General features: G+C 45.2%; 2 protein-coding genes across 6 annotated transcripts in view; one reads left to right on the plus strand and one right to left on the minus strand.

Annotated features, from left to right (window-relative positions):
- LOC147013173 (uncharacterized) overlaps nucleotides 1-15,532 on the minus strand; it is a 92,950-nt gene that overhangs the window by 20,550 nt on the left and 56,868 nt on the right. The window contains exon 1 of one of the 4 annotated variants that reach the window (XR_015051218.1): nucleotides 10,293-10,599. The exons of 2 other annotated variants lie outside the window; for them this stretch is intronic. The gene's annotated coding sequence lies outside the window, so the exon portion shown is untranslated. Of the gene's footprint in view, nucleotides 1-717; nucleotides 1,064-10,292; nucleotides 10,600-15,532 lie in introns of those variants that run through there. One more of the 4 variants, XR_015051219.1, reaches the window with a different exon arrangement.
- The window catches only part of LOC147013174 (uncharacterized), a 53,469-nt gene that overhangs the window by 4,722 nt on the left and 33,215 nt on the right, over nucleotides 1-15,532 (plus strand). For both annotated transcript variants that reach the window (XM_085854824.1, XM_085854825.1), the window contains exon 2: nucleotides 14,463-14,572. In XM_085854824.1, coding sequence (XP_085710950.1) covers nucleotides 14,463-14,572 — 110 coding nt within the window. The remainder of the gene's footprint in view (nucleotides 1-14,462; nucleotides 14,573-15,532) is intronic.

The raw sequence follows: 15,532 nt of genomic DNA on the forward strand, positions 1-15,532 counted from the left end.
TTTCGGTTTTTCGGTGACCTTGACCTTGACCTTTGACGTAGATTCATCAAAAACGACAATTATCTAAGTTGGACCATGGCGGACGTCTGTACCCAGTTTGGCCATGATCGCTGAAATGGTGTGGCTGCTACAGGGTAAACAAACACACAGACAGACAAACAGAAAGGGGCGAAAACATAACCTCCTTCACCTTTGGTGGCAGAGGTAACAAAGAGCCAAAAATCGACCATTTTCACATTTTTAAAATACTGATAACTTCCTTAATATTAGCCCAAGAACAAGGATTTATATATCAATTTAATGTTTTTTTTATCAAGCCCTTTTCAATGATACCGATTACAGTGAGATTGATGTTCGTTGAAAAATTCATTCACAAACCAACAAAAAGGCACGTAAGAGCAGATTTAACCATCACACGTCTTAATTAGTCTTCAATCTTACTGAAACAATCGACTCGGCCATCATTCACTCAGAGGAGAAGAATAAAACAAGAAGAACTTGAAAATAAAATAAAAGTAATGAATGGAGAAAAGGAAAGCAGTCTTTCCTACTCTCCTTCACCTCACACAAATATACAGGAGAATGTGGAGGGAAATGGATGGGGAAGATGGGCGGGCAGTGGTGAAGGGGACACAAAGCCACATCCCTGAGGTGCCAAGACCCAGTCGGCGAATCCTCTCTGGCATCCCAGATATGTGAGCTGGATGTGCGACTTGCCCTCATCTTCCTCAGATTCTTCCTCCCCCGGCCCTCGTCGATGAGGTTCCGCCGTTCACTCTCCTCGTCCTTCGTGACTGACAGGATCGAGAGGGCAGGACGACGCTCGTGGAAGGAGAGTTGTTTTTTTCCCACAAAAACTCGACACCAACAGCTCGTGAAACTTTCCTTTTTTTTTTTTACCTCACGAGCCTTCTCAACCTTTCAGTCTTCTGCTCAGGCGAGCTCGTTCCGTTCTGTCTCCTTTCTGCTTCCCTCAGCCTTCTGCGTCTGCTTTCTGAGCCGTCTGCTCAGGAGTGCTTTTCGCCGCTGCTCGCACGAGCCTGTCCCGTGCGCTTCTCTTCCCTTCTGCTTCTTCTTCACCTCAGCTTTCTTCCCCTCCTTCCGTACAACCCTTCTCCCTATTCCATTGGTCCGCAGCCAATGGAGGCGGGTGCATGACGTCACTTGTGGAAATTGCCATACTATTTTGAGGGAACTTTCAACTGAAGCCCCGCCCCGCCGAATATGCATCCAAAGCCGTAACGAGAGCCCCCAGCCCCCTCCTTTGCGTGGAAAACACCAGTCACACTGTTTTGCTCTGTACCACGCTGGCAAGAAGCACCGCACCTCGCAGGTTATGCTGAGCATCAAGTGCCATGAACATGTTTGTGAAACGCGACACGAACACGCATGCGAGATCACCTGATGTGGTTACCAAGCAATGCGTGGATGGAGGGAAAACGGAAAGGAACCCCGCATGACCGAACGGCAGCGGGATTGAATCTCTCCCTGGGGTAAGTTTTCCAAAACCAAATTATATACATATATATATATATATATATATATATATATATATATATTTTGTTACGGCCATGGGTACTGAGTGTATTCTGAGGGGGTTAATCCCCGCTTCTCCTCGGAAGAGCCAGACCTGGGGCCACCGCTCACGATTAACATCGTGATATGGTGGGTTGCTTTACAACCACAAGGGCCAATCAATTAACCACGAGTTCCAGTTTCCACTATCTAATTTTGCCGTTTAACTGGAGGTCATGTGGTTTCCTGAACGGGGAGCGTGCCCTCGGCAAAGCAGCAATCTTATCTTGATTAGATCTTAATTAGGGCGGCCGAGCGTTTACCGCTGGTGTGTGCCGACTATGACAGGTCAATTAGTTTGGTAATTACCTCCCAGTCTCTCTAGGTTTGGACAATGCTAGATAAATGGAAAGTAAGGACAAGCACGGACAGGTTGAAACGTCAACAAGGAATTTATTAATAAGGAAAAAATAAATAAACAGAAGAACTTTTTATTTCCTTGTGATGAAAATAGGTAAATTCAAATCAATCAAAATAATCTCAAGCAACGAAAGAATTAAACAGGCATTGATAGAAAAACAGACAAAGAGCAGATGCTTATCACTATGTCAAATAGAATGTCCTGAAATGTGTAAGCATGCCTTGGTCCGTTGCCAGTGCCCTGCGTTGTCGTGCACCCACCCACACACAGGCGATTGAACACCAATCGACGTCACGTTGTCACCCCCAAGAACCAGGGACACCAAGAATCAGGTACACCAAGAGGTGGTCTCGAGCAGAACCAGCAGGAATGGTCCAATCGTCACCCACCGTCAGGTGCCACAACCAACGGACAGCTGTAAGGCGCTGTGAGGCGTTGTGAGGTGCTGCGAGAAGCTGTGAGGAGTTGTGAGGTGATGAGGTGCTGTGAGGTGCTGTGAGGCACTGTGAGGCACTGTGAAGTGCTGTAGGAAGCTGGAAGGTGCTGAGGCACTGTGAGAAGTTGTAAGGCGCTAATGAGCTGTGACGCACTGTGAAACTGTCACCAGCGATCATAGCTGCAAGGCTGCAAGGCCGTCACGAACTGTCACAAACTAAATTGTCGCCAGCTCACCAACCGACTGACTGGAACTGACTGGAGCTGAAAATAGCCGTCACCCTGCTGTCACAAAACTGTCAGAAAAATGGGCCTCCCATCCTTTTTGTCGGCGGCCAGTGTGGGAAGAGCCTCAAGCAGACTTCAGCCAAATCCACGTTGCCTATTGGTGCATTGCTGCACGTCACCAACCGCCAAGCTCACGACCATTCCTTCCTTACCAGAGCGAGATACAACCCCAAATCAGCACAGGCATGGCTTACGATGCCATGTTTGTGGTGTTGAAAGAACAATAGAAAGCAGCCATTTGTCAGAATTATCGAGCGAAAACGTGAAGCGCTCATAAAACGTCAACAACAACCATCACCTCTCCGTTCAGCCCGACACAAACAAGAGCCAGCCAGCATCCACAAATCTGCCAAACAGGGCATCAAACGTCGATGGAAAAAGGTGGGCGCCAACGTCGGTGAAAGAGGTGTGTGTCGAATGTCGATGGAAGATAGGTGGGTGAGATAAATGATCCACAGCCGTATTTGACGGTAAGAATAACTGCTCAGGAAAAGCCCCGTGATGTGCTTAATCAAATATCCTGTAAGTCAAAGGTGTAAATAAATCGTCCACCTCCAAGCCAATATGTCCTGATGGAAAGGGGGAAGACGAGCCTCCGTTGAGCAAACGGCTATCTCGCGTACATGAATGTGTCGGAAAGAGAAAAAGACCATTCCATAAGAAAGGGAATCTATTCTTTACCCTTCTCAACGCATCAAAGTTAGAATCTCACCAGACAATGGGATGGGTCTATGCTGGACATGCATTTAGGGAAATAATTGTCTGAGAACCTAAATGTTTGTATGCATTCGGCAGATCCGATCCTGAAATCCATAACAATATACATAGTCGCATCAAAAGGTCTGACTAACATCACCTGTCATGCCAGGAGCTGTTGCTACTCCCGAAGATTGCCGAGAGCTTACCAAATTCACACTGCATTCAATTAACTGTTCTTTACCATTTGTGAAACCCCAAGGATCGTTCCAATCTGAGGTCGCACTTGGTGCCAAATATGGGAGGCAAAAGGCAGGAAAACGTCTCTCAAAGTTAAAATGGAGTTTATTAAAATAAATATGAGGATAAGGGCAGACAAGACACTATCAATAAATAAATGGCTGAACCAAGCACTCGATGGACAAATGAGTAGGGGGGCACATGCACTTCTGTCCAATGAAAAGAAACAATCCACTATAGCGCGAAAAAAAAACTATACCAGGACTTGCACAACAATGGGGAACGAGCGAGGGCTTGAGCAAGGCATGAGCTCGTCTTGGGTCCGGTGTGACTCGTGCAGGTTGGCGTTCTACAGGGCTGATGTGGCACAGGGCTGGAGAATGGTGATGAGGAGAGGGATGCTGCCTCTGCAAAGGTCCGATTTCAACTGCAACTCCAACTACCACACTGGGTCTCCCACTTCAAAACCTGGCGCCCTCACAAACTTTGGGACCGCCTTCATGCATGATGAGTCTCGATCATTGACTGCCCATGGCTCTGGGGTTGTCATCTTACAGGCCGCCTCGCCCCACGGCCCCAACAAAAAGGCTTACACCTTCCCTCTCCAAGGCTCCGCAACCGATCTCACCGCGATGACCTATGGTGCACCGGCCAAACAGTCCATGCTGTTTTCTCTTAAAGTGCAATATGCACTTTCCAGTGTGCCTTTGTTCCTAAGTCCTCACCCGGCCTTGCTGAAATACAGGAAGTTTTTCACAACTTACTCTATACCAGTGATCTTCACGATTGTTTTGGAGGGGGGCCGCTTTTGCCCATAAGACATCAGTGTGAGAGCTGCCACTGCCTATAAGACTCTGTAATGTCTGCTATTAGGCCTCACCTCCACATACTCTTCTTTGTCGTGGTTAACTGGGCTGCAAGCTTAATTGTTTGTACACTACAACCATATCCTGATGTAGTTATTAGGGTATCCAGTCAAATGGACTGGATAACCTATTGTTTTTCTTCTGTTTATTATTATTTTTCTTCCGCCGTAAATTTGCAAAATTTCCAAATTTTTTCGCTTTAAATGCCATTTTCTCAGAAATGGTAAGACCAATCTACACAAAATTTTCACCAAATATGTATCTTTTTTGATAGCATACATAATTGATAATTGTGACGTCATAGGTCACGTGATGCGGGCGCCATCTTGAAAAAACAGATAAACTTTGGACCTCTGTATCTCGGAAACCTTCTCGGTTAAAAAAATTTCGCTTGATACATTTTAACAAGCTCCCTCTCCGGAATACGTGTGATTTTTCGTGACGTCATCAGTGAAGAGGTATCCCAGTAAAAATTCGTCAAGTAGAACGCCACATGGCAAAAATTTGAAATTTCTTGAGCATCATCTACAAAAAAATTCATCGTAGAAAAAAAATATTTTGACGTCATCGGTGACGTAATTCGGCCGCCATCTTGTTTTTTAGTATTATTTTTAAAAAATCTTCTTCTCCAGAACGGCTGTGCAGATTGAGGCGAAACTTTACAGGCACATTCCCCCTGAGGTCCTCTTTCAAGTTTGTTAATTTGTTGTTGATACGTCACATGGTTTGGCGGCCATCTTGAAAAAACCTTCAAACATCTTCTTCTCCAGAAGCGCTGGTCCAATGAAGGCGAGATTTCAGAACTATATTCGTGACATGTATGCGATGCAAGTTTGTTAATTTCAAAGTGATAGGTCACATGGTTTGGCCGCCATGTTGGATTTAAGAAAAATATTAAATAATGTTTTCTCTGGTATTTCATAAGCTATCAAAGCGAAAATTTGCAAGTGCCTTCCTCGCTCAAGTCTGCATACATGGTAAAAAAATTTTACCTCAGAAGTTAAATGGTTTGGCGGCCATCTTGGATAGAAAAATAGACTTTATCCGATTTACACGAAACTTCACACACTTGTTCGGGTCGACGATGGAAAGCAGAATTTAAATTTATGATATCATAGGTCACAAGGTTCGGCAGCCATCTTGGATTGAAAATGAATAAATTTTAAAAATCTTCTTCTCCAGAAGGGCAAGACAGATGAAGACGAAACTTCACACATATATTCCCCATGAGGTCCTTTTTCAAGTTTGTTAATTTGTTCTTGATCGGTCACATGGTTTGGCGGCCATCTTGAAAAAACCCTAAAACCTTCAAACATCTTCTTCTCCAGAAGCGCTGGTCGGATGAAGGGTAGATTTCAGAAGTATATTCGGGACAGGTAGGCGATATAAGTTTGTTAATTTCGAATTGATAAGTCACACGGTTTGGCCGCCATCTTGGATTTAAGAAAAATATTAAATAATGTTTTCTCTGGAACCGCTTAACCTAACGAATCGAAAGTTTGCAATTATCATCTACCATCGTGTGTGCACGAGTGGTAAAAATTATGATGTCACACGTCACATGGTTTGGCGGCCATCTTGGATAGAAAAACGCACCTTTACCGATTAACACGAAACTTCACACACGTGTTCCAATACCCAGTTGGAAGCAGAATATAAACTTGTGATGTCATAGGTCACATGGTTCGTCAGCCATCTTGGATTGAAAAATAATATCTTAAAACGTCTTTTTCTCTGAAACGACTGAACAGATCCAGGCGAAACTCCACCACTATGACCGCCTCTCCATGACGAATAAAAGATTCTCACCCCCTTTTGAGGTACGACGCAACGTTTGGCAGCCATAGTGGATTGAAGGAAAAATATTAATTAATGTTTACTCTGGAACAACTGCATCAATCAATGTGAAACATCACCTTTATGGTGGAACAGTCATGCGGAATGAGGGTTTGAAACTTCAACGGGATCGGGCCCAGGGTTTGGCAGCCATGTTGGTTTTAAGAAAAATATTAAATAATGTTTTCTCTGGAACTGCTTAACCAAGCGATGCGAAAATTTGCACTTATCGTCTCCGATCGTGTTTGCACATGTGGTGAAAATTATGACATCACAAGTCACATGGTTTGGCCGCCATCTTGGATTAAAGGATAAATATTAATTAATGTTTACTCTGGAACCGCTGCTTCTATATATGCGAAACTTCAGATTTATAATTTAGGCGCCATGCAAAACAAAAGTTTAAAATTTCAACCTGATCGGTCATGCGGTTTGGCAGCCAGAATTATTTAATTATTTGAATCTGTTCGCCAGTAATAAGGAAATTGAACGCTTTGTGCTGCCCGGTTCGTAACTCGTCTGTTCCGCGCCGTCTCGAAGCAGGCCTGTGTTTGTATCACCATTAAATAATGTTTTCTCTGGCACCGCTTATCCGATAAATGCGAAACTTTGCGGCTATGATTTAAGTCTCATGTTGTATCAGTTGTGTCAAAGGCGGACGGACTGGGTACCCGGTCATCACTGCCAGCAGTTATAAAGTGGCAGTTCTAGTATTACTTTTATGCTTCGTGTTGTAACACTCATTTAAAACCATGAGGTCAGTTTGATATCATTTATGGCAGATTATGATGGGGGTGTTTTCACATTTGTGCATCATCGGCCACATGTCAGGGCCACACTTTAGGCCGTATGCTAACCAAATACACCCGTATGCTGACGACTCAACATTACATTCCTCCATGTTTTTTCACATCTGCTCCATCTTCCCTCACTCAGGCTACATCTCCTTTCATCACAACCACTTCTCCAAAATTCGGATTTGGACAAGATTTCCCAGTGGAGCAAATGTAATCAAGTGAAGTTTAATACTTCTAAAACTCGATTTCCTCTGGTCTCTCTGTCTCTGTCTGTCTCTGTCTCTCCTCCTCTCAACTCTCCAATCTCCTTTGAAAGCTCCACAATTACACCATGTGATATAATAAACGTGCTAGGTATGACCCTAATGTCAAATTTATCCTGTAATCCACACATTATACAAATAACAAAGTCTGCCTTTAACAAATTAGCAGTCCTGTTCAGATGTTGACGATTATTCTCCTCTGAACAGTTACTCCAACTATATAAAGAATTGATTCATCCTTACATAGAGTACTGCTCTCACTCCACATACTAACTGGACAGAATTGAATACAAAGTAATCCGACTTATCAACTCTCCCAATCTGACCTCAAAACTCGACCCGCTCAAATTATGCCCCAAAGCTGGCTCTCTTTCTCTTTTTTGGAGATATTACTTTGGTTTCTGCTCCCGAGAACTTGCTGCTTGTGTCCCTCCGCCATTAGCGAGACCACAAAATACTCCACAAGCCACGACATCGCATGATCATTGTGTGGCCATTGGTAACTCATGGGTGGGCTGCAATGTTTGTCTTTCCAAACACTTATGACCTTCCCCTTTTCAAAAAGCAGATTTTTTTACTTCCTCAGAAACTCTTAGACGATTCTCTCTTTCTTCACTTTTCTATCTATGCAGTTCTTATATTTAAGGCCGAGTCATTGCCATTGGCACTTATACCCCTTCCTTCCTGCAGAGTCGAGTGGGGAAATGAGGAAATTAAATATATGGCGGTACATATTTTTAGGATCCCCACAGTATGCCCAATAAATTATGGGGGATAGTTGAACAGGTAGCAAAAATATTGAATCGATAGAAAAGGCCTTGTGCTTAGAGTAAACAATTTAGTTACGACCCTTTTTGTGACATAGATTTATCTACTTGCAGCTGCCGGAGGTACTGCTGAGGGCAATTAACTGGAGACTGGTAGATTTATTTTGGGGGAAGGCCATCACTGGCTACGACCCAATGTCATATGCTGCCCCTTGGCTGAAGGTTGTCAAAGTGTCATTGAGATGAAATGTCGTGTAATGGCTTTCCAGCTCTTTTCCTTCCAACATTTGTTATATACAGAACACCTGCCAACCTCCAGAACACCAAGCAGTTGGCCTGCTTCATCTTGCAATGAGTTCAGATATGGTCATTGGTACTCGGATATGGTCTTGAAAGTCCTTAGAATCCATCTTCAAAAGGTGGATATATCACCTCTCCCCCATTTTTTACCAGAGCCTTGGGCATGCGTGGCAGAACTTCTCAGGGAGCCACCAGGCAGATACTGTAACTTTGTTATCTTGCCAAAATGAAGTTTTTGCAAGATATGTTAGTTAGCTTGTATATTTTTTTTTGTTTGTTTGTTTGACTGTAATCACGTATAAAAAATTTTGCAGAGCACTGTTATCATTGGAAATTTTTGTAACTTCGCACATCAGAGGCCTATAGAGGTCCCTTTCAGTGCACAAAATTTTGAAGGTCAAGGTCAAAGGTCAAGGTCACTTTGTCGCAAATCAGGGGAGTCGACGAAACCATTATTTTTTGAGTAATTTTGATCGGATCGTCTTCAAACTTCATGGGAATATAGTTCATGGTCTGGCGCTCAGCTGATTAATTTTTTGGTGGGGATTAGCCTTGACCTTCATGGTTAGCGCCTGAGGTCAAACATATTTGACCCCAAGGTCAAATTTTCAAGTTTTAGGAACCATATCGTGCAGTACCTGAAATTGAACACCTCGATGAGTGCTTTCTAGATATGTCAAGCTTGAGACATTATGACGTCATTTGATGACATTATGAGGCAAACGCATATTTTTCATGGTTACTCTGAAGAACGATTCTCATCGGAATCTCTCGTCGGCAGATATTCCTCAAGGAGTCGCTCCTGGTGGATAGCAGCTCTGTTCACCTCAGTGTGACCTTAAAGAAGTCACACTTGGTCACCTTTTGGCAAGATACGGGTCACCCTGCGGGTGACATTGGTTTATTTTTAATTTGTTTGCACACGAGCCTTTTTCAATCTTCTTTTTTCTGATATTCCGAAAGTTGGGATTTTTGCCAACATGTCAGAGCGGCAGGCATTTTGAAGGTGTCATGTCTCTGACATTAATCAGGGTGTGGATGAAAATCTGTAAATTAATTGGCAGATATAACAAGAGCTTGGTCCAAAAGAGTAATTGGAGGAGTTTTAAAAGAGGTGATCCAAATAGGGCATCAACTAGGTCTACCTTAGACTCAGGGTGTGGAAGTGGTGCCCCATGAGATGGTAGGACCAAAATAAATTGTATAACTTCTCCCAAACAACGTGCCCCTCATTATCACAGGGTCCACGCTTTTTTCAGATTATGAGTAGCGAAAGCATTTACAAGTTGTGCGTTAAATTGCTCCTTGTGGATTCACCATTGAATGGGGTTACCTAGTGGAAAAGACTGCTTCCTGGGGAACCCCCCTCTGATCATGTTTTGGAATCGATGTATGGTGGACTTGTATCTAAATGTATTTGGCACGGCGAATCCGCATTAGCCATGTCCAGGAGGACGGAAGCCTCGCCTAGCAGAAGAGAGGTCCTCAATCAATCTTGGTGGCAATTTTCACACGATGTAATTGGCCTTCTGTGTACCTCGAACCAACCACAGTCTTTTTACCCTGATAAATGGGGGCTTGTAATAATTATTCAATGAATGAGTATTCAATCATAATGTTTAGGCGTCATGATTCTCGAATCACAAAGTTAAGGGTTCGGGGTTAGCTGGCTGTTAAGCTACTTCCATGGGAAGGCAGCACATACCTTGCTTAAAATACAGGTGTTAACAATTCTTTAACCACAATGATATACATCTTAATGCAAAGTTGTTTCATTGGATGTGTAGCTACCCAAAAACCATGCAAGAAGAGGCAACCAAATGAAAAGGCTGCAACGGGCAGCAGAAATGGAAGTGAGATGACCAAACCTGTAACGAGTCTTTACAGACGAGTCTGTGGTGTCGTGGCCGAGGTGCGAACAGGCAGACACGAGCCGGAGGGTAACACAACTCCGGTTTATTGCCTCGAGCGAGAGGGTGGGCGGAGGATGCCCGTAACTCCGCTTTAGCACGCACTCGATGCACCCTACAGGCACACAACATACAAGCCACTGCTAATGATACCACATGCTGCTAACTGGTGCTACAAGTCCCGAGCGGGCGAGTCGGGACATATGAAACCATAACCACGTGACCACCACCATCCGCGACTCGGGGCTCCGCCCATACACCACACTCCTTCCGCTCCAAAATGACAATTATAATGACAAGCATAATTGGCAAAGAACACTATGACAACATGACACAAAAAAAAAAAACAAAGAGGAACAAAATGACACCAATCATGCAAAATCTTCCAAGTACCACGTCGCTTGATCTAACCCTGGGGTGATGGTTGGGCTGAGAATCAAACCCAGATGAGATGGCACAAAAGAAAGCGTCCTTCATCTGCACAACCTGTTTCAATAATGCCGTTGTTTTAATCTGGCACATAATTCACTCTTCCATCCCCAACACATCATATACTGTGTTGGTGCGAGCGAGTTGAATTCCAAATTCCATGGACTGGGAGCTTGAGTACGGAGTTGCACGACGAAGTCAATGGTGTTAGCAGACCCAAAAAACAATGGTCGTGTTAAAGATATAAAGAGGGAAGTTTGGGAGCAGAGTATAACTATGCAGCAGAGGCGCCACAAGAAGGCCCACTTACAAGCCTCCTGGCTAGGTCGAGGTGACATGCTCAGAAGAACCTCCTGCGCCCCTGGCCGACAAGCTTGCTCGTCCCCCACGGACAGAAACAGGTAAACACGCTGAGTCCGCCAGACAAGAGGGCGCCGGCGGGAGCAGCAGGTGGAGTGGCCTTGGGAAGATAACACCAGGCCCCCGCGAGATGAACGGGAGGGGTGACGCTGAACAGCGCCGTTGTTCCACGCGCAAGTCGAACCGGCAATTAGCCGGCTGCAGTACCAGCAATCCCATGACAAAACCACGCATCAAATCCAGTCGAGATCTCAATGCACGTCCGATCGGACGATCAGCGTAAACTGGATGCACAGCAATGTCATAAAGCAGCAGAAACATCGTTTGCGCAGATGCAAACTTCTCTTTATGTACAGCACGTTTCCACAGTATAATTTCAACACATGAGGCTGCAACAAACTGCGGACTGTCATCGAAGACCGGGATCGGGAAGACCTCTTTATTCGCAATGATAGTCCGTTAGCTCTAAACATCAAAGAAAGCATTGATCCCAATCAAAAACATTTTGCTCATCCGCGGACCGCCGGCATTTGCTTTTATAACGCCATGCTTAATCACTCGTGCCGTGAGAATCAAACATACAACAATTAACAAATAATGAACCATGCTGCGCGCAAGCCTCTTGGTTGTCACGACGTTGAGGCAACTTGCGTGCAGGTCCTCATCTGAACGTCGAAGAGGACACCGTCGATGGTCGCGAATCGCGAACTTCTCGGATGCGACCGGTTCGCTCCAATCCCCCGTTGAAATCGCCTGAACGACACGGGCATGCACTGTATCATGAGCTGACTCCACCGCGACCTGCTTGGTGGTGACCGGCCCATCCTGGACCTGGCCCAGTGCCAACACATCAACCCGGTTGGTTGATCCAGACAAAAGTGGACCCTCCGCGCAATGCAAGCGTGAGAGCCCGTTGCAGCTGGCATGCTCCCCGTTGCTCCGGAACCATATATCGTAGTTGCGGGAAGCAATGAACGGACACCAATGTTGTATCGCCATGGCCCCTGCCACCGGGACCTCGCCCTCGGGTCTTGAGGGAGACCCGGGCTCAAACGGAGGTACGGGCCCCGAAGGAGACACAGGCGCACCTGGAGGTACGAACTCCGAAAGAGGAACCTCCTCCCACCGACTCTCAAATCGGCTCGGCACGGGACGTCCAAGGCAACTGGCTGGCGCCGTCCCATCTCGTTGAATGCGGGCCAAACAGCTCCGACCAAAAAGGGCGGGGCCCTCCCCTCACACCACGAACAGCGAGAGCTCGACCCGCTGACCTTGATGGGCGACCAAGACGTGTGCCCTGCCAACCACTGATGGCGCTTCACTGGTATACGTGTGCAACGCGAGGGTAGACCTAAAAAGGCGTAGACCTGGGAGTGCACGAGCGGTGCGCTCGTTTATGATCGACACCGCCGCTCCGGTATCAACTTGAAACACGATCGGCGTTCCATCCACAAAACCTCGCACAGGCTGCAGGCCTCGACCCGGGACGTAAAAGCGTACGTCATGCACAAAACATCGTACCGGGTGTAGGTCTCGCCCCGCGTCGCTGGGGTCGCCTCGTACATCGCCATCCATGACAGTTATGGTGGCCAATGACACTTGGCACACACGCCGTAGATGTCCCTGACTGTTCACATCGCCGTCCGACTGGCCGCGTTGCAACGCCTAGCCACGGCCCGCACCGAAGACTGTGCGTGTGGTCGTGGGCGCCTGGTACATCGCGCGGACCTCCGGATCACCTGTCATGCTCTGGCCAGTGAGGGCTCGGACATCTGTCAGAGTCTGTGTGATGGTCGACGCAGAAATAAAACGATCTTCGAGCCTGGCCTGCCGTTCACTCGACGTGAATTTGCAGACGACGGCGAGATGTCTCACCCGCTCCGCGAAACTCGCGATGCGCTTCCCTGGGCTCCTCGCCAGGTGATCGAACTCGTACCGTGCGAGCTGCACTGATTCTCCCGGCGCTCTGTGTGCCTGACAATCCAATTGTCTCTGCAACGACTCAAAGTCAATGCCGAGGAAAACAGGCACTCTGCACGCGTCGATCCGAAACATCCTCGTCGCCAAACTGTAGTGTTGTGGCCGAGGTGCGAACAGGCAGACACGAGCCGGAGGGTAACACAACTCCGCTTTATTGCCGAGGGAGAGGGTGTGCGTAGAATGCCCGTAACTCTGCTTTAGCACGCACTCGATGCACCCTACAGGCACACGACATACAAGCCACTGCTAATGATACCACATGCTGCTAACTGGTGCTACAAGTCCCTCGCGGGCGAGTCGGGACAATTTTGTCCAAATTTGAATTGTTTGGCAACAATCAACAGCAGTTTGTTTGAAGGCTGACTGGGGAGTAGTATAACACTCGGTGTGCAACGGCTCCAGTGAAGCATGGGGGTGGATCGTGCAACTGTGGGGCTGCATCCTTGGGAAGGATTTGGAGATTTACATAAAATCAAAGCTACACTGATTGCCGACAGGTAGAGGCAGGTTCTGATCCATCATGCCATTCAATCAGCAACATGTCCCATTTGGTGTGGAGGTGGGGGGGTGGAGGATTCACCTTCCAACATGACAATGACTCCAAGAGCATACAGCCAATGTGGTGGGCATGGGATCCTAGGATCCTGAATTCAAATCCCACTCGGCTGTTGAATTAATACCAGGCAGGGTTGACTCTGCCTGTCATCCTTCCAAGGTCGGCAGAATGAGTGCCAGCTTGCTGGTATCCTGTGTTGGAGTGGCGACGCATTCAGTATTGTGTCCAATATCCAAGGAGACTGCTTAGGCAGCACCAACGCTCTGCACAGAGCATGGTCCCAATGAATGGATACAGCCAATTTGGTCAAATAAAAAAATATCTGATGCAATACTCACAAAGATTCCTTCGCCTGCTTAAAGTCCTGATATGAGTATCATTGAGGCTCTATGGGTTTATACAGAAAATGGTAAGTCAAATATGGTAATCAAACAGCTTGGATGAAATTCTGAATGTGATCCAGAATACTTGAAACATTCCATGGTCGTACAATGACAAACTGTCGGAGAGCAGGTAAACAAGCTGTCATGTTTCATAAAGAGCAAAGGGTTCACCCACCAAATACTGCTGCACTGGATACACATTCATTTTTTTATATGTATTATTACTGTATATACAGTACATCTCTCAGTTCCAATTTCTCAGTATTTGTGCATTTCCTGTGTCTGTTTCTATAATTATTTCCAATGCTGTACATACATGCATACATAGCTCACGGTTCAATAAATCCATTTTTATGATGCAAATGTTTCATGATATCTCTGTTGTGCATGAGTAATGGGTGGCGACCTTGTCAATTGCAGGTTCAGAGATTGTTCATGTCAGAGAAGGAGAAGATGCTATACTGCCCTGTTTCTTACGAGGGTTACATTTGACAGAGGTCAAGTGGAAGCTCAAGAAAAATAACAGCATTGTAAGCAGAAAGTGTGAATGATTTTATTCCCTGCCATTTAAATTCAGGTGCTCCAATAATTAATGGTTAAAAGTGAATAAACAATGGCTAAATGTCAGTTGACTAATAAGTCGCTCCAAGATCTTATCTCTGAGCATCAGGAAGTTTCAGTTAATAATTTCGGTATTAAATGTAAAGAGGTAAATCTTTGTATTCCTCGACTTTTCTGGATTCCTAGGCTTCATAAGAACCCATACAAGTATAGGTTTGTTGCGGGTGCCAGGCAGTGTTCCACCAAACAGGTATCGGTTATAGTTAACTCGGGCTTACAAGTTGTTAGGGAACAGTTCAGGAAATAGTTTAGCAATTGAGAAGAATTCTGGCGTTAACACTTTTTGGAGCACTAATTCTTGTTTAGAGTTCTTAGATCGGATTAGATGCCTCAATATCAAGTCAGTTGACGTTTTTGATTTTTCAACTTTATATACAAATTTGGATTTAGTCCTCGTAAGGGATTCACTCTTCAAAGTAATTGACAAGGTTTTTAATGATTTTAATAAGTTTTTATGTGTCAGGTTTGATGGAGCATTCTTTTCTAAAAAGAAAGACTCAAGTTTTCATTGTTTTGAGAAGCAGAAGTTTCAGGATGCTGTTAATTTTATTTTATTTAATACTTTTGTGTTTTGTGTGGGATAATGTTTCAACAGGTTAAGGGTATTTCCATATTGCAGCCCCCTACTAGCGGATACTTTTGTTACTTTCTGTGAATTTTCATTCATACAGAAACTGATGAAGGAGAAAAAAAAATTAAGGTTAGCTAAAATATTATCTCATACATGTCATCATATACGTGATATTTGTGTGTTGTAAACTATAATTTTTTTGATACACAGCTTCACAACATTTATCCAGATAACCTGCTTGCAAACAGGAGTGGTAATGATTGTACGGTTGCTGCATATCTAGATGTGTTGGTTAGAG

The sequence above is a fragment of the Eptatretus burgeri genome, chromosome 14, assembly GCF_056783735.1.
Source record: "Eptatretus burgeri isolate ZD-2024b chromosome 14, Ebu_testis_v1, whole genome shotgun sequence".
NCBI lineage: Eukaryota > Metazoa > Chordata > Myxini > Myxiniformes > Myxinidae > Eptatretus > Eptatretus burgeri.